General features: G+C 42.6%; 1 protein-coding gene across 1 annotated transcript in view; it reads left to right on the top strand.

Annotated features, from left to right (window-relative positions):
* The first annotated feature begins 3363 nt into the window (after window positions 1-3363).
* The window catches only part of BAZ1B (bromodomain adjacent to zinc finger domain 1B), a 51773-nt gene continuing 35857 nt past the window's right edge, over window positions 3364-19279 (top strand). Inside the window, exons 1-4 of the mRNA XM_052654301.1 lie at window positions 3364-3803; window positions 12942-13058; window positions 15397-15541; window positions 18755-18956. Of these exons, the coding sequence (XP_052510261.1) occupies window positions 3697-3803; window positions 12942-13058; window positions 15397-15541; window positions 18755-18956 (571 nt within the window). The 5' untranslated portion in view covers window positions 3364-3696. The remainder of the gene's footprint in view (window positions 3804-12941; window positions 13059-15396; window positions 15542-18754; window positions 18957-19279) is intronic.

The raw sequence follows: 19279 nt of genomic DNA, 5'->3' as shown, positions 1-19279 counted from the left end.
ATCAGTGAAAGATGAGTGTTAAACTGGAGCCATAGAAATGGAGGACAACTGCCAAGCAACAGTCACATTAAAGCTTGTTATTTTTTCTATTTTAAAATGAAAATATCAGTGTAGAAAAACATACTGGAAAAATACATGAACATATAATGAAAGAAAAAAAAACCACCACCCATAACTCCTGTCTCTCCAAGGTAAGCACTGTGTTTTATTTGGAGAGCCACTTCTCAGCTCCTTTTTGTGGAGCTGCAGCTGATACTCTCTATTCATAAAGCCCCACCTCTAGTTTCTACTTCCAGCAGGATTTCCAGCTGTTCTTGATGGTTCTCCAGGGTACCTCCAGTTCTTAGGGCTTAGCCCAAGCCCATCCCTGAGTCTCCCATTTTAGATCTCTGCTTTACCAACACCAGGGCTGGGTTCTGGTCCACAGCGGCCACAAGCACTGGAATGACTATGGTGCCCATTCTGATACGCAACTGGGTGCATTTTTGGAAATACCAGAAATGGGCCCCCATTCCCCCCCAGCCAACAATGTTTCTGGAGTTTTCACTCTGCGTGTAGTCTGCCATTAGGTGTCTAGTCCTGCAAGCATCCATGCCCTTAGTCATCTTGTCTGTGCCTCTCAAGTCCGGCCACTTGTCTTCACCGACCTCGCTGACCATTTGCCCCTATCACTGCTCCTGCCATTCCCTTCCACGTGATCAGTCCCATTCAACCCTCAAATGCTGTGGCAGAACGAGAACTTTCCTTTGCCATTCTCCTCGCGAGCTGCAACTTCATCTCTTCACAATCAGCTCAAATGCCACAGCCTCTGAGGTTTCTCCTAATCCTCTTAGAAGAAATGGCTACTGAATGGAGATAAGCTCCCTTCACTGCTAGATGGCCTGAAAGAAAGAAAGAAAGAAAGTGAAGTCGCTCAGTCGCTTTGCGACCCCACGGACTGTAGCCTACCATGCTCCTCAGTCCATGGAATTTTCCAGGCAAGAGTACTGGAGTGGGTTGCCATTTCCTTCTCCAGGGGATCTTCCCAAACCAGGGATCGAACCCAGGTCTCCCGCACTGCAGGCAGACCGCTTTACTGTCTGAGCCACCAGAATTGCCTAGATGGCCTGAAGGGGCTTCAAAGAGCTGTTGTCTGACCTAGATCAAGGGGGGTGGTGGAAATGTTGCCTGCCACATCAGTAAACAAAGATGTTGGAGGCATCAAGCCATCACCTTACAGCAGCCAAAGGAAGGGAATTTAGGATAGAAACAGGATGCTTGCCATCTAGGTCCACCCTCCCCACCCCTCCCCAGGAAACTCAGGATGAAAAAGCAGAGGATACTGGCCCCAGATAGCTGAGGTGCATATCAAAGGAAAGATTTCAGTGAGCCAGAACTTTTGCATCTTCCCATCCATAGGAAAGCACTAAATTCCTCAACTTGAGATACTTGGTTTTCTTTTAATAGTAATCTCTCTTGACTTCCCTGGTGGTCCAGTGGCTAAGACTCTTTGCTCCCAAAGCAGGGGGCCTGGGTTGGATCCCTGATCAGGGAACTAGATTCCACATGTTTCAACTAAGAATTTGCAGGCAACAACTAAAGAGCATGCATGTGGCATCTAAGACCTAGCACATCCAAATAAATATTTAAAAAAAACAAAAATCCCAGTAATCTTTCCATGTTCTGACTACCTGCCTTTGGTTACAAAAACTCCTATGTATCCTGGTTCCTCCCTTACCTCTTCTGAGCAGTCTCTCAGACTGTCTGAGATGCTGTTGCCCAGGCTTAAGTCCTTGGTTTTGTCTGCCAAATAAAACATAATTTACAACTTTTAGGTTGTGCATTTTTCAGTCGAAAAATGAGAATTTACCTTTTACTGGCAGTGATCCTTCTCACTTTAAGGTGAGAAGAAAAGAAAAAAAGGTCTGGCATTGGCATGTTGCCATTCAGGGACACCCAGCAGTCTAGACCTGTCTAGGCTGGAAAGATAAGTTCTTGGGCCACTGCAGATTTTTGAACCAAGGTAGTAAACAAGAAGATTCTTGAGAGTCCCTTGGACTGCAAGAACAAACCAGATTTCAATCCTGAATATTCACTGGAAGGACTAATGCTGAAGCACCAATACTTTGGCCCTCTGATGGGAAGAGCTAATTCATTGGAAAAGACCCTAATGCTGGGAAAGATTAAGGGCAGGAGGAGAAGGGGGTGACAGAGGATGAGATGATTAGGTAGCAGCACCGATTCAATAGACATGAATCTGAGCAAACTCCGGAAGATAGTGAAGGACAGGGGAGCCTGGTGTGCTGCAGTCCAGGGGGTCACAAAGAGTCTGATAAAACTTAGCGATTGAACAATAAACAAAAAACAATTTAATAGGGATGAATGATTAATAAGTGTGTTTCTGACTGTACTGGATGGGTAAACAGATTTTGAGTGACTGTAGTCTACTGAGGGAAGTAGCTCAAACATTCTCACTCTCCAGGCACGGTTATTTGTTTTTCTACAGCACCCTATGTATAGCGTTCATCACATAGAACAGTGATTATCTCTTATTTTTTTTAGAGCAGTAGTCTCTGTCTTATTTTCTTCCCCTGTTGCACCCCACGTAGGGCCCTGAACATTTTAGGTGCTAAAAGAGACTATATGAGTGAATGAATTTATCTTTAATAGACATGCCCTTTAATGTATTTTTCCAACGAAGCTTCTATATTACCCTTTCCAGCAAACTCCTAGAAGCAAGCATTATACTATTACCCCACTCTAGTCTAGAAGTTAACTTTAGGGGGACCCAACCTGAACCTCAAGTTACCTCAACAGAATCTATGCCGATAAAGTCTCCGGGTTACTTCCCGCCAACCCCTCCTTCCGTGAGCCCCACCCGCGCATCTCCGGGCGTGGCCGAGCGCGGTGCCTTTAAGAAGGAGGCGGAGCCCGAGTGGAAAGACAAAGCCCCTGGCCGCGCGCTCCCCCTCCCCCCTCCGGCGCACCACACGGACAGTGGTGCCCGGATGTCGGTGTCGCCTAGAGTGACAGATGGCGCAGATCAGTACATGTTAGAGGGCGTTTCTGGCCTGACCTCTCTGAATTCCCGGCCTTTCCGTCCCCCATTTTTCCCCACTTTCAACTCCGCCGCCGGAGGCCCGCGCGTCTGTCACTGGCGCTTACATAACGTGACCTTTCACCTCTTCATACTGCCCTCTAGTGAGCTGCAACCCAACTAGGCGGCCCGGGAAGGGGGCGGGACCCAACCGCAGAGCGGCAGCTCCTCTGAGCCAATAGATTCTGGGTGCTGACCAGTTCTCCGCCTATTGGAGAATTCGCCACCGGCGCCACAGGGGAGCAAGTTAGTGTGCGCGCTGGCCGGGCGGGGGGGTGGAGGGGAATCTCCCGCCATTTTTCAATAATTTCCTCCGGTGCAGCTGAGGAGGAGTCGTGACTGCCGAACGTGGGGACCCGTAGCGAAGGTTGGCCGGAGGCTTCGGGACGGCGCGGAAGTGTGTGAGAGAGTTCTGTGTCCGTGGGTCCCGTTCCATGGCTCCAGCGCGGCGGCGCCAGCAGTGAGGGAGCCGAGTTCGCGCCGCCCTCTCACCCCTCCCCTCCCCCACCCCACCCCCGGGAGCCAGGCGCTCGCTCCGGGCCGCGGGGCCTAGTGTTGCGCCGCGGGTCCACCGAGGAGCCTCCGCCTTCCCCGCTGCCGCCGCCGCCGCCGCCGCCGCGATGGCGCCGCTCCTGGGCCGCAAGCCCTTCCCCCTGGTGAAGCCGCTTCCCGGCGAAGAGCCGCTCTTCACGATCGCGCACACTCAGGAGGCCTTCCGCACCCGGGAGTATCCTTTTCCAGCAGCGCCGGCCAGGCCGCCCGCGGAGTGGGGTGGGGCGAGGTGGGCCATGCACCCCCGCGCCGGTGGCAGCTGTCAGCCAGCCCGGCGCCGGCGGGCCTGCACCCGGAGCCCGAGCCCCGGGCCCGCCGATCCGGGAGTAGGGGGTGGGGGTAGGGGGGTGCGCGGGCGGGCCGGCCAGCCGGCCGGGCTCAGGCCGCCTCCGAGCCTTGAGCCCTCCATCCTTCCCCTGGCTCCGCACTTTGTCCCCGGGCCTCATTATGGAGGAGCGACCCTCCATCCCACTCCCAGCGGGGGTTGGCGTTAGGCCCTAAGTACCGGGGATGAATGGGGTTTCCTTTGCTGCTGCTTTTTTCTTTTAAAATTAAACCTTCCACTTAAGTTTTGGAAATCGTACTTGCGCGGCCTCGTGATCCGGGTTGTACAAGGCGGGATTGCGTTCTCCCCCACCCCCCTTCCCCCATCCCGATCTCTGCGGGAGCATTTGTGTTTTGCTCCTTCCGAGTGCACTGGAGGCTGATGAACTGACGGGATCAAAATCAAGAATGAATTTCCAGACTCGGAGGAAAGACAGTAAAAAAGTTACCTTGGAGGAGCCGATGCCTTCTATCCCTGGACTTGCACAGATTTGGAATTCTGACGGTGTACAATATCGGTATTTATCTTTAAACAGCGTTTTTCAAAGACACGCTTACAGTTTTAATGTTGTATTGTAGGAACACGAGGCTGATGTTTTAAATGAGAGGCATCCTAATCATTGCTTAAGGTTTCTTGCTGTCAAGCTTATTGTCAACTCTCTTAGCTAAACTTGTACCACTCTTACTTTTTTTTATGGATGCCAGATGCATCTTTTTTGAATCTTAACCGTAAAAAAGGTTTTTGAATGTAGCATTTTTTAGTGTAGAGAAAGCTTCAAGAGTGAAGGCTACTGTGTTAGCTTTATCACCGCTTTCCCTTTGAAAGGACTTGATTTCTCAGCAGTGTCTGTTTGCTCCCATGTAGAAGGAAGTGCGAGTGTGAACCATATCATTTGATTATGTTTCTCGTTGATCCTCCCTTTAATGTAGTGCTTTATGGGGTTGTTTCAGTGCAGTTTGAGGATATTAGGTGTTCACGCAGGAAGGGCCTTGGGAAATGAGTCCATGCTGTAGGAAGACTCTGGAAGAAATGCAGCCAGAGTATCTCAGAGCGGAACTAGATCCTGGAGATGGTGGGGTTCCCCTGCCTGGGTATGCCTGGTAGGCCCAGACAGTTGAGATCACAGGCTTGTAAATGGAAGACTCAGGAGAATCCAGTGCTCTTGGTACCTCATGCCTGAAAGTAGATCACAAAAGGAACATGGGATGCAATTCTTTCGCTTTTAAAGATGTGAATCCACTGTTTGTTCCAGCTGGTAACACAAGATGTTTATGTGTGTGTGCTCAGTGGCTCAGTCATGTCCGACTCTTTGCGACTGCATGGACTATAGCCTGCCTGGCTCCTCTGTCCGTGGGATTTCCCGAGCCAGAATATTGGAGTGGGTTGCCATTTCCCACCCAGGGTTCGAACTCCCATCTCTTGGTGTCTTCTGCATTGGCGATTGTGCTCTTTACCACCGAGCCACCTGGGAAGCCTGTGGTATAAGTTACGGTGTGTTTAAGGGAGAGGTTGAAGTGGTAATCTGGTTCTTGTCCTATTAGGGCTTTGGGAGGATTGTTTTGGAGAAGTGCTCCAGCTCTCCCAAACACAGCCTTATTCTAAAAGTGCCCTATTTTTTTTTTAAATAACATTCCAAAACATCAGTGAAGTAAAAAATTACTTGTGGAAATATACTGTATCCTTTTCACATGTCTTTTGAGCAGTTGATGGTTATCACACGAATATTACTGGATGTTGATTTTCACGTCTGGTTCTAGTGAAGTATAAGAAACTGCAATAGGGAGGAGACACATTCTGAGTCTCTAACAGGAACTGAGCTCTGTTTTTTAAAAAATGGCTGTAGATAGCTAACTTAGAACTGGCAGCCTGGGTTTTTTCGTATCATTTACTGAAATTGTTGAAATATAATGGTATATATGAAGCGTTTCTTTTAATGATGACAGTTGAACACTGATGCGTGTAACTTTTAAAGTGTTGTGTATTTAATAAAAATTCTTCATCTTTAAAAGCTCCCCTACCAGTTTTTAGAACTCTTAACAAAGGAGTTCTTAAATTGTGTTAACCTGCTGGGGAGAGATTGCTCCCTTGGGAATTTCTACAAGTGGAATCACTTTGAGGATGGTTTTTAAACTACTGTACTGTGTGGTTGGCAGGTTGGCATATTTTTTTATTAGGCTATTAGTAATTTCATAGAGGAGAACGAGTATGTGGTTGGGTAACTGCTGCATTTGAGGTGTTGGTTTTTTCACTTTTAAGTTTATAGTTACAATTATGTTTTTAATAGGATTTCATACTTTAATTTTCTCCTGATTCCTCCCTTTGGATTGCATGTATATTCTGTAGCAAATTTGTATGGTATTTTATTGACTTAAAGCTATGAGCATTGTGTTCTTGAAGGCATTGTTGTATGTCTTCATTAAACTTACAGTGATAGTTGTGAATGATGCACACACATTTAATGACTGGGTTGTATATCCATGATTATTGTACTGTACCTTTAAATCTATGGCACATAGCTTCCCAGGATAGTACTACTACAGGCAAGGGCCTGGATCTTACCTGGAAAAGTTAACTTTATCAGAATCGCTTCTTGATCTGATTGTTTGATAGCAGAAGTCTGCACTGACTGTGTTTAAGTCAAGATGGATTTTAGGAAGGAACTGAACCTGAAGGCAGCCTGCTGTAGATTATTATTTTTTTTTTTTGTATTGCTTTGGCTACCCTAGTTTCTAAAGCCTAGAAATGAATTCATAACCTTAGTAGCATCAGTATGAGAAGTTTTAGATGGTATAATAAGGAGAAGCTGTTAGAATATACAGTTATTCTGGCTCTAGGTAAGAATAACTTTATTTGCCAAGAAAAACATGACAAGCATTTTAAGAGCTGAGGTTAAATAGTAGTTTCAAGACAGGATTTTATTGGACAGTTGGAATACTGAGTTCGTATGCTGATTTTCATAATTGAATTTCTTTAAAGTAACAAGTTATTACCAGATTAGAGTTATTTTTAACTTAATGACAGGCTGGTCCAAAGAGAGAAAACAGGCTAAAAAGCAAACCTTGCGTTGCTGCTCTGTCTTCTCACTTAGAACTCCCAGGGTTATAGTTACACTTATTTAACCTCCATACTTTTCTGGGCCTCTTCCTTTCAGGCTATCAAGTACTTTATTGAAAGAAACCATACTTAAAAGGCTAAAGAGAACAAAGCAGCAGCATATGGTGGTAAGGAGGTACCTCTTAAACTCTTGAAAAGGGAGATGCATAATGAGTTAGTCTAGGATTTGAAAATATCTTATCATTTATAGCGTACACAACCTTTGGAGAATTGCTTTGACATTTTGTCTGCAATTATAAGTACAGCAGTTGCTGGAACATGAAAACTTCAATTGGCATTTGCCCTGAGGGGTTATTTGAGAGTGAGTGACTTATTTTGGTAACCTAAAATTTGAAATAGGATTCAGAGGCAGCTGACTCAATATCCTTCTGATAGGGCTATTTTTCCCCCCCTCCTTTTATTTTTTTTAAACATCAAGTCAAATGAATAACCAGAAAAGAGTTATATAAACTTAAAAGTACCTCATGGTAGGGGTTGTTGTAGAAATTTCAGTTTTAAACTTTTAAAATTAATCTAATTTGAATAAGTAGTCAATTAAAAATTGTGTTGTCAGAGGACCTTCATTCCTAGATGAAAGCATTAGGATTGTACCGCTGTCCAGTGGGGAGAAGGCAATGGCAACCCACTCCAGTACTCTTGCCTGGAAAATCTCATGGATGGAGGAGCCTGGTAGGCTGCAGTCCATGGGGTCGCTAGGAGTCAGACACAACTGAGTGACTTCACTTTCACTTTTCACTTTCATGCATTGGAGAAGGAAATGGCAGCTCACTCCAGTGTTCTTGCCTGGAGAATCCCAGGGACAGGGGAGCCTGGTGGGCTGCCATCTATGGTGTCACACAGAGTTGGACATGACTGAAGTGACTTGGCAGCTGTCCAGTGTGATGTGGTGGTGGTGGTGGTTTGTTTGCTAAGTTGTGTACAGACCCCATGGACTGTAGCCCGCCAGATTCCTCTGTCCACAGGATTCTCCAGGCAAGAATACTGGTGTGGGTCTTCCAGACCGGGAATTGAACCTGGGTCTCCTGCATTGTAGGCAGATTCTTTACCAACTGACCTACAAGGGAAGCCCCAATGTGATGTGAGCCACGTGTAATTAAATTTTTTCTAGTGGCCACATTTGAAAAAAAGGAAAATGGGTGAAAAAAGGAAAGACACATTTTTCTTACTTTCCAAGATTCAGGCTGAAGGAGCCATCCCTTCTCTGCAGCATCTTTTTCTGGTGGCAGAGAGAACAACAGGAAACTGTGATGGCTTTTTAAGCTTCTTCCTGGAGGTGGCCTCTGTTCCATCTATTTGTCAAAGCAAGTCATGTGGTCAGACCCAAGGTGGTGATGGGGTGGTGATGCACTTTCCTCTTCCCAGGAGGCGTTTCAAGCCACATGGTAGTGGGTGGAGATGTATTGATAGAATCCTCTTATGGATTGGAGTGGATATTTGGAAAGAATAGTACTGTCTGCCACATTTTAGGGTTAAGGAAATGTTTCCTGGGGAAAGTTATTTTTAAGTTGAGATCTAAAGGATGGTTAGAAGTTAGATGGGGACTTCCCTGGAGATCCAGTGGTTGAGATTCTGCGCTTCCACTTAACGGGACATGGGTTCAATCCCTGGTCAGGGAACTAAGATCCTACACAGGCCAGGTGGCGCAGCAAAGAAAAACATTTAGTTAGATGAAGAGGTCTACATCTTTTGAAGAGCTTGTGAGTTTGATGGTTCTTGATTTTGAAAAAAAAAGTTATTAAAAAAATGTTAAAACCTTTTATTTACTTTTATTTTTTTGTGCCGTTGCACTTGTGGAACCCAGGCAAATGGCAGTAAACTCACTGAGTCCTAACCACGGGACACCAGAGAATTCCCGCTTTTGAGAAATTGAACTCAGTTTCACATGGCTGGAGTGAGAAAGTAGGAATGGAGATGCAGTGATGAGGTACACGAATGGGGCTGCAGTACCGGTCGCTGTGAGATAGACTGAGGAATTTGGACTTTGCCTTAAATTTAGTGGAGGCTGTTAAAAGAATTTGAAAAGCAAAGAAGCAAGCTTTTAGGTTAGGAAGATTACTGTGGGTGCAGCATTAAGAATAGTTAAGAGTGGCTCTGTAGCCTTGAGACCAGTGGCAGCTAGACCTAGACCGGTGATTAAGTCATCTCAGCACTAGACAGACAACAGCGGTCTGAATAAATTCAGTAGCCCTTGCAGTGGAGAGAAGTACAGTTTGTGAATTTCTGAAATAAGTAGATTTGGCAGGATTTGGTGATTGATTGAGAAGGAGTCAGGTTATGTTTTGGTTATCATTTGGTTAGTGGTGTCCTGTGACATCAGTTCAGTTCAGTCACTCTTTGCGACCCCATGGACTGCAGCACACCAGGCTTCCCTGTCCATCACCAACTCCTGGAGGTTGCTCAAACTCATGTCCATCGAGTCGGTGATGCCATCCACCATCTCATCCTCTCGTCCCCTTCTCCTCCTGCCTTCAGTCTTGCCTAGCATCAGGGTCTTTTCCATTGAGTCAGTTCTTTGCATCAGGTGGCCAAAGTATTGGAGTTTTGCTTCACCATCAGTCCTTCCAATGAATATTCAGGACTGATTTCCTTTAGAATGGACTGGTTTGCTCTCCTTGCAGTCTAAGACTCTGAAGCGTCTTCTCCAACACTACAGTTCAAAAACATCAATTCTTTGGCGCTCAGCTTTCTTTATAGTCCAACTGTCACATCCATACATGACTACTGGAATAACTCTAGCTTTGACTGTGACATAGAGGGCCCTATGAGACTGGAAGGAAGAGAAGAAAGACATATCCCCTGAGGACATAAAGTGGTTAGAACCAAATAGGCTCAAGGTGGCAGAAGCCTGGACTTCCAGTAACCTTGAATCTCACTATAAATATTCTTTGTAATACTTTAACATATGGTAAATTACTCCCACAGGCACCAAGACCTTTTGGAGGCTGGGCCATAAAAGGCCAGAAAGTGGGTGGTGGCCCAGTTCTTGGAACTGCCTGCCCCTTCCCCAAAATAGTTGGAATAATCCTTCTGCTACTGCCTATGAATTTACCCAACCCATTAAAAACTAACCATCCTGTATTTCAGGGCCTCCCACCTTCTGAGGTGGCCCTCACTGTGGAATGTGTGTCTCCCTAAATAAACCTTTCCCATTTAGGTCTTAGGGCAGAGCCTGACTGCTTGCATCCTTCACAAGTGTTCTATGTTAATAAATCTGCTTCTTCGCTATAGCTTTGCTTCTTGCTGAATTCCTACTGTGCTGATACTAAAGAACCTGAGCTTCATTAAGTCCTGAGACCAGGTGTGTGACTTCAGCAGGGAGACTGGGTTCAAGTCCCATCTGCAATGTAATTGGGTTTGAGTCCCAGTCTGAGACGTGGGGTTTCACCTAGAAGAGGATCAGTTGTTCATTTTGTTTTGACTGTGGAGTCATGAAGTGTTTAGTTTGGACATTCTTATGATGAATTGCTGAGGCTATCCAAATGGAGATGTATGTGTTGGTAGTATATATCTATATATGGGCCTGGAGTTCAGAGAGAGGGGACTAAGCTGTTGATAGAAGTTATTAGCATTTGTAGATAGTAACTGAAGTTAATAGGAGTGGATGAGGCCACCCAGAACGAGAATGCTGTACTGATAAAGATTTTCAAAGGTGGGTGGGAAAGACCTGTATCAGGGTAGAAGGGACTTTCATTACTGTATTTGGAAAACCATAATCAATCAATATTTGCTATTTAAATATATATTGTTTGAAACTAGTTTCCTTTTTTTTCCTTCTGAAAATAAAAATCTTAGAAAATAAAACCCAATAAAATCTTGGTAAGTGGTTTTCAGTTCTGTGGGGGGTCAGAGTATTTTTTCCCATTGCAACATGTTTGCATTTCAAGGGGCCTGAGGGCAAGTGAGATTTTTAAATCAGAAGAAATGGGTTTAAAAGCAAACAAGACTGGGGAAGAAGGATGTGAGTGTGAGAAGCACAAAGGACCTGAGAAGAAGATGATTACCAGTGAGGACAGTTAAATGTTTTAAAATGTTATGACTGCTTGAGAAATGAGTATCAGAAGCTGGATTTGGAGAATGGCTCTGTTATGGGAGAGAAAGAACTGAACTGAAAAGTATGTAAGTGGTTACAGTTAGGGGGCTCAAGAGGTTAGGATGAGTCCCTGAGTTCTGACTTGGACCATTCAGTGAGATTGGGAGTATCTGTTAAAGAGCAGGTTTGAGCAGGAGTGGAAGGGTAGTGAGAGTTTAGAAAAAGTTGGATTTGAGGAATCACTGAGACATCTGGGTGGGAGCAGTCCTGTGTATTATTGGCCATATGGGTCTTAGTCTGAGGAGAATGGACTTGGCACGTTATTCCAACTTTTGAAAGTAACAGTAATAAAAACGTAATGCTTTCTCTTTAGGATATATTTGTTAACCTCACATTCTCTCTGATGATGCAGTGAATTTCTTCAGTGTAGCCGAATGATGTATTAGAATGTTATTAAGCTTTTTGAATGTTTAAATAAATCCACTTACTGATTGTTTTTATTTTATCTCCTCTCCCCAGGTGCAAATAGAGAAACAGAAAACAAACCCATTTTGTCGGTTAGTTGGTTAATGTCCCTATGGAAGCCATGCTAGTTCGTTTTCACCATAGGATTTTATAAATTTTTAGTGATTGGATTTGCATAGGGCTCTATGGAAATCTGACTCCTGGTTTTCACTGGTACTCTATTTTAAATAGTTTAATCATTTAAATATTATCATCACCCCACTGAGGAAAAAGAGACGTATTGTTTTTGGCAGATCCAGAGAATGATACAGTGAAAGAAGGTACTTATTTATTGACTAAAACTACAGTTTTGGATTATTTATGGATTTATCCTTGTCATTTTTCTTTTAACTCATAATAGCCCTAGAAGACCAAGAATCTCCTTTATATTAAAAAGGAATTATTTGTTTAGTTGTTCAGTAATGTTACAAGAGGAGCTGTTTAAATACTTTTTATTTCAACCATTCTAGAAGCTGTCACTTGGAAAGTACAGAGATTGGCAGTTAATTCTCTAGTTGTGGTGTCAGTTTTCCTGCGTAGCATCTTCTGCCTGTCACTTGAATTTGAACGTGGCTGGCTGATAATGAATTCCAGTTGGGGTGGTGTGGAAAGTTCCCATGTACGCAGCACTAGCTGTATGATCTCTTCCTCCCTCTCTCCCTCACAAAGACGGACTAATGACTGGTAAATGACTTGTGAACGTGGTGTTACTGCAGATAACACAAACTTAGCAGTAGCTGCTGCTGCTAAGTCGCTTCAGTCGTGTCTGACTCTGTGCGACCCCATAGATGGCAGCCCACCAGGCTCCTCTGTCCATGGGATTCTCCAGGCAAGAGTACTGGAGTGGGGTGCTACTATGCCAGGATTATTTTTAGGATTTTATGGTATTTATTTTTTAAACCCAAGAGAATCAAGAACTGTTTCCAAGGTAGACTGGAAGGTTATTAGTAAATGGATCATGAGCGTGTGCACAGGGTTATTATTCCAAACTGCCTGGGAAACTGGTGTAGCCATTTTATCTTACTGTGGAACTGATTCTTAAACTTGCTGACCATTTGAGTTGTGAATTTCACATACCTTAGATTCTTACTCCTTAGCTCTTGTGTTTTATTTTGCCATAGTTTTTTTTCTTATAATTCTTAGTTCTGTGGGAGTCTCGTGAAGTGAAATTTGGGTGAGTAGTGTTAATCATCTTGGTTGGATTTGCCAGCTGAAAACTCTGATTTCAGTTTATGCTGTGCATTACAGAAAGGATACTGTGGTTTTTTCCATAAAAAGTAGTTTGTGGATTAGTCTGCCTCTGTTGCTTGAGTATCGTTTTCCTGAGCCACTGCTCACAGAGAGTATGAAGCCCGCTTGGAAAGATACAGTGAGCGCATCTGGACGTGTAAAAGTACCGGGAGCAGTCAGCTCACACACAAGGAGGCCTGGGAGGAGGAACAGGAAGTTGCTGAACTGTAAGTAGGAGAAGCACTGCCCTTCTAACGCTGTCTTCACATGATTAGGAAAAGGGGACTGTTAACCACAAAACAGTATTTGTATTTAAGTTTATGGGGCTTGAATTGGAATGCATTATATTGATGTACTGGTGTCTTGCCTCTTGTCATTTTGTGAGTAACACAGTATGTGGGATATACAGTTGCGCGTACACTTAACTTAGGTATGTACCAGGCTTTTGAATGTTCTTGCTGTGTGCTTTTCCTTTATAAATACTCTGGGAATGTGGTTCTAAGCAAAGGAAGCTGATATAATCTAGAAGTAATACAGAGGCAGCGAATTAGCAGAGGATTTTCTTTATTTTGTGGTCATTTGAAATTTAAGACAGTATTTATAGCAGCTATTGAAAAGAAATACACAGTTTGAAGATAGTTTACCTGAGTGGGATGGTTAAATGAGGTATCTTAAAAATTCTGTGTGTGTTCAAAGGGTATATTTTGTCTGGGTATTTTTTCAAAGAAAATACTCAGAATTTAGACAACAGATGCTTGCAAAGATAAGTAGGAACTAGGGATGATAAAACAGTACTTTTTTGGAAAATGAAATATAGTTGATATGCAGTATTATATGTTTCAGGTGTACAGTATGGTGATTCATAATTTTTTTAAAAAAATTTTAGTATTTGGCTGCTCTGGGTCTTAGTTGTAGCATGTGGGATCTAGCTCCCTGACCAGGGATGAAACCTGGGCCCCCTGCACTGGGAGCTCAGAGTCTTAGCCACGGGACCACCAGGGAAGTCCCTGATTGATAATTTTTAAAGGCATATGCTCTGTGTAGGGAAAGCGCAAAGTAGCCACGGTGGTAGTAGGCTCTCGTGCTCTCACCCCACGGTCTGTAAATGCATGGTTATGTAACGGCTGAGAGCATGTACAACACTGCGCATGCGCATCACGATGGGTACCTGCTTGGGCACAGGCCACTTGGTTCTGTAAACGCATATAAGCTCCACCTGAAAAGCCCTTGCAGCTTCATTATGGCCATGTCCACTAGGTCAGAACGGCTGTCTCACGCTGCTGTGCCAGCCCAGAGAAAATAAACATGTCTGCGGTTCCTATGGCTCCCTGAGTTTTCTTCCAGCTTCCCTGATCACACCTTGCCTACCATGGGTTCAGTGAACAGTGAGATACAGTGAGACAACTATTTATAGTTATTATAGAAAAACAATGTCCTTTTGGAAATTCAGAGTAAAAACGTTTTCTGTGGACTTCTCATTGACTTCTCTTAATAGTATATAAACAGAGAGCATACAGTTTAGTGATCAATACCATTCTGCTCTTTTGCCTGTGTAACAGAGCACTGTCTTCACTTGAGACCTGGGCTCAGCAGTGGCTCCATCACTGATTAATAATTAGTCAAGTCTGTTAACCTGGTGCCTGTTTCTTTGCTTAGGTCACTGACGTTGTTCCGTTTTGAATTAGCGTTATTTATGTTTATACCTTGATAGTATACTAGACTCCGGGTTGGCCTAGCTCTTCTGTAGAGTACCAGTTAATATATTTTAGGGTTTGTGGGCCATATGGTCTCTGTCTCAACTATTCAGCTTTGATGTTGTACAGTGAAAACAGCTATTGATAATACCATAACTGAATGGGAGTGACTAGGTCCCAATAAAATTTTATTTACCAAAGAAAATACTGGTAGCAGGGTGGAATTGGCTCATAGGCTGTTGCTGCTACCTGTAGTAGCCTGTAAACTAGAGGGCAGGTGTCATGTTTCATTTATGCTAAAATTCGTCACAGTGCCTAGGCACAACCGTTTGTACTGTAAAAGCACGTACAATTTGCTCTTTACAAAATAGAGATAATGCTACCTTCTGGATGTGTTTTTGGGTGTGTAAAAGTTCTCTTTGAATGAAAGATGGTAACCATTAACCTATAGCAAATAAAGAAAATAAAGAGTAGTAAGGGGGAGATCAGTTATTGTTGCTTGTAATATGATGATGTACCTGGATAACCCAAAGACAATCAGGTGGACAGCTGTTAGGAACAGATCAGAGAATTGATGAAAATAAATTGCTCTCCTTCACACAAAGAAATAAAGTACAGTGGGAATTCAGAGGTTAGCAAGACTAACTTAGAGTTGCTGGGGAGAACTCCACGAGATTTAATGAAGTAGGTGACACTTGAAGGATAGTTTGTGCCCAGCTCCGGAGGACAAGGGTAAGGTGTTTATATTTACTTCTATGAATAATCTTTGTACTTTGCCTGTATGTGCTAAAGGACTTTTTCAGTTGACCCGAATAACTCTCTGGATAGTCTTTTCCGCATTTTCTTGGAAACTGATGACTTGTTTGTTTAGTTTGAAGGAGGAGTTCCCCGCCTGGTATGAGAAACTTGTCCTGGAAATGGTTCACCATAACACAGCCTCCTTAGAGAAGCTAGTGGATACTGCTTGGTTGGAGATCATGACCAAATACGCAGTGGGAGAAGAGTGTGACTTTGAGGTGAGTGCCTGTTTTTACTTATTTTTTTAAATGTGATTTGATTCACTAACCATATGACAAGATTATTTCTATGTGAGTAATATTGAAGTCCCCTTTACGTAATAGTATCAAATATATTTTTAAACATTTAATATTAAGTATTTTAATCACTAAGTTTTAGAACTATGTAAAAGACTTTCAGCTATTTTTAGTCCAAATCTATGGAATCTAAGGCAAAAGATTTCCATTTCCCTACAACAGTGATTGAGTTGACTTCTTTCTATATAAGTTTGTTTAATTTTCCAGCCCATTACTGGAAGATAACTGTCACTAAAGTAAATAGGTAGGATAACTATTGCTATTATTAAAGGATTTACTAAAGTACATAGGTTAACTATTTACATAATACTAAAGCCATCCCTATATAGTCCTTTGAAAGTTTAAAATAAGATTTGTTTGTTGAAGTTCTGTATGTCCTGGATACTGGGCTGGTTGCTTATATAATATCTTACAGAATCTGCACAGAAAGGCTGAGGTGGTAAACAGGCTTAGATGTTTAAATCGCTTGTTCAGGTTGATACAGTGTACTAGTATGTAATGAAATAGCTGACTGACAGTGGTCAGGACTTCTCAAAGTTTAGCCTAAATAAAACTACTTTGAGGATGTCTGAATACGCATTCTTGGGCCCTATCCCCTGAGACTTTACATGGAAGATCTAGGGTAGGACCTGAAAGTTTACAGTTGTAACACACTCCAGGATGTGATGATGTGAACACCCGGGGGACAACCATTTTGGGTAGCATCAGCTTAACCAGTGACGATAGTTGATTATCTCACATAATAAGTCTTAGAAGCAGGCAATTCCAAGTTTGGTGTAGAGGCTGTCCTTCTGCCTTTCTGTTCTGTTCTTAGTGTTTGGTTTTGTCCTTAGTTTTGTTGCCTCTTGGTTGTAAAATTGTGACTATATTCAGAGAAAGCCAATGCTTGTCTAAGGATAGTAAGAAAATCTTTATCAGAAGCATATTCTTCCCCATTCCCTTTTATCTTTACATATTATTGACTACACCATGGCTTACATAACCGTCTTCAGCTACAAGGGGGCTAAGAAAGTGAATACTCCCTTTTTTATTCCCTCCCTTTTTTTTGAAGCCTCAAAAGAAGGAGGGAGAAAAGGAGGAGGGGGATGGCTTAGGTTAACCCAGCAGTAGCCAGTAAGTCGTCTGGTTCCAAAGTTCTTGTTCTTTCCTCAGTTTACTTTGACTCCCTGTATCTCCCAGCTACTTTTTATATTTGTAATGTCTGTGGAATCATCATTGAGTTTTAATCACACACTTTATCATTCAGTGTGCTGGCAGGAAACAGATGGTATTATTCAAATGGTGTAATTGAATTGAGTTTGAAAAAGAAACTTCAGATCACAGTCTGATCTAGGTCAAGGAAAACCAACAAGGAAAGGTTAAGTACCTCATGGCAATCAATAGTGGAGAGGCTTTACTGCGTCTAAACTCCCAAGTAAATGAGGGGAAGGGAAGGTTACTGGGACTAGGAGAGAATAATGTCATTGTAGGAAAGCGCTTGCTGTAGTGAGAAGCTACCAGCCTGCTGAGGCTGGCAGTCAGGAGGATGCCAGTGTCACCCCACTGTCAGCTTTCTTTCACCCTGTGATTTTCTGCTTATGCGCCCCATGGATTGAACTCAAAACCTAGGGAGAAAGGAGCCCTTTGGTGTAGTTCATTAAGGTCAGCCTGTTTAAGCGCAGAGCAATGTAGAAAAGACTGAGATGGGCTTGGAGTGGCAAAAGGAAAATACTGCCAGGTGGAGGAGGAGAAGTTCCAGAAGAGGGGGAGAGGTGTGTCTGTGAACGTATGAAAAGATGTTTATATTCATCAGGAATCTAGAAAGTCAAGTGGAAACCACAGTGAGATCATTTTATACACATCTGATTAGTGAATAAAGAAAAGTTAAAATAATGCCAAGTTTTGACAAGACTGTGGAGCTGCTCATCCATTGCTAACTATTTCGGTAACTGCTTTGGTATTACTGAATACAATATGCCCTTTAACTAGGGTTTTTATTCTTAAGTATTTTCTCTTTTAATAACTGATAATGTTGAGCACCTTTTCTGCTTGTTGCTACCTTTTATTTGTGTTTCCTTTGGTGAAATGTCTGTTCAAATCTTCCTCCATTTTAAAATTTAAATTTAATTTAAATTGGATTATTTTCTTGTTTTTAAGTTGTGAGACTTATTTATATTTTCTGGATACAAATCCTTTGTTATATGTATGCTTTTTTCGGTTCCAATCTAGGACTTGTATTTTTATTCTCTTAACAGTGTCTTTAGAAGAGCAGACGTTTTTAGTTTTGATGAAACCAAATAGAAAATATCTAACCATATCTATAATTATGTGTAATATAAATGTTCTAAGGTGAAAGTTGCTCAGCTGTGTATCCAACTCTTTGCAACCCAGTGGGCTGTAGACCACCAGGCTCCTCCATCCATGGGATTTTCCAGGCAGGAATACTGGAGTGGGTTGCCATTTCCTTCTCCAGAGATAAATGTTTTAAAGCTTCAATTAAAAGGTAGAGATTGTCAGATTGGATAAAAAAATTTCAGAGTGATTGTAATGCAAAGAATCTAGCCAGAACAACTTTGAAAAAGTACAGCAAAAGTAGAATCCTAATCCTCTCTGGTTTTGAACCTTATTTTAAAATATTAAAATGGTATAATTTGGTATAAATATAGGCAGATACATCAGTGGAACCGAATAGCATCCAGAAATAGACACGTGTGCACACACATGCGTGCGCGCACATACACACATATAGTCTGCTGAGTTTTGATAGAGGTGGAAAGGTAATTCAAGTGAAGAAAAGATAGTCTTCAGTAAATGGTTCTGGAATAATTGGATATCCGTATGTAATTGATTTTTTTAGAAAATGGAAATTCTTGAACTTTATTTACACATATCAGGTTTGTATAGTAGTTACTGTTTGGCCTTAATACATTGGTACATGAATTATGAACTAGATGGTGATCGTTTTATGTTTTTAAGATGTCCTATTTCAAACTAGAGGTCTGGGAAATAAGGTTGGGAAAAAAAATCACTGTACCTGGCTCCTTTAGAGTTTTCGTGTACTTTTTTGGTCAGGTGATACGGAATGCGTATCACCGTTACGTTTGGGTTTCTAGTTCTTAATTATTATGTTTGACTCTCTCCTGTCGTTTCTTATAGGTTGGGAAGGAGAAAATGCTCAAAGTGAGGATTGTTAAGATTCATCCTTTGGAGAAAGTAGATGAAGAGGCCACTGAGAAGAAATCTGATGGCTCTTGTGACTCTCCCTCGAGCGACAAAGAGAATTCTAGCCAAATCGCTCAGGACCATCAGAAGAAGGAGGCAATTGGGAAAGAAGAGGAAGGAAGGAGGGAGAGTATTAGTATGTATGATACTGTCTTTCCTTATTGAGCTGTGCAACTCTGTGTATTTTATTATGCACAAATCTTTTTTTGAGTTCTCTAGCAACTCAGTTTGTAATTGAATTTTGTTGTTAGATAGACGTGCTTTTGTTTATTTATGCTTTGGAAAATATACCTATACTGTCACTCAGGATTTAAATCTCCTTTCACAATTAAGGGATTGGGAAGTCATTTCCTCTAGTTGCTTAGAAATCTGTGTGCACATACCAAGCTACTCGAGATGGGAAAGAAGGTTTGCCTTCTTTTTCTCTGTAAGTTGGAATTATCTGTATATGCATGGAAG

The sequence above is a fragment of the Budorcas taxicolor genome, chromosome 2, assembly GCF_023091745.1.
Source record: "Budorcas taxicolor isolate Tak-1 chromosome 2, Takin1.1, whole genome shotgun sequence".
NCBI lineage: Eukaryota > Metazoa > Chordata > Mammalia > Artiodactyla > Bovidae > Budorcas > Budorcas taxicolor.
Note: the sequence above shows the minus strand (reverse complement) of the source record. Positions and strands in the feature narration are given on the sequence as shown.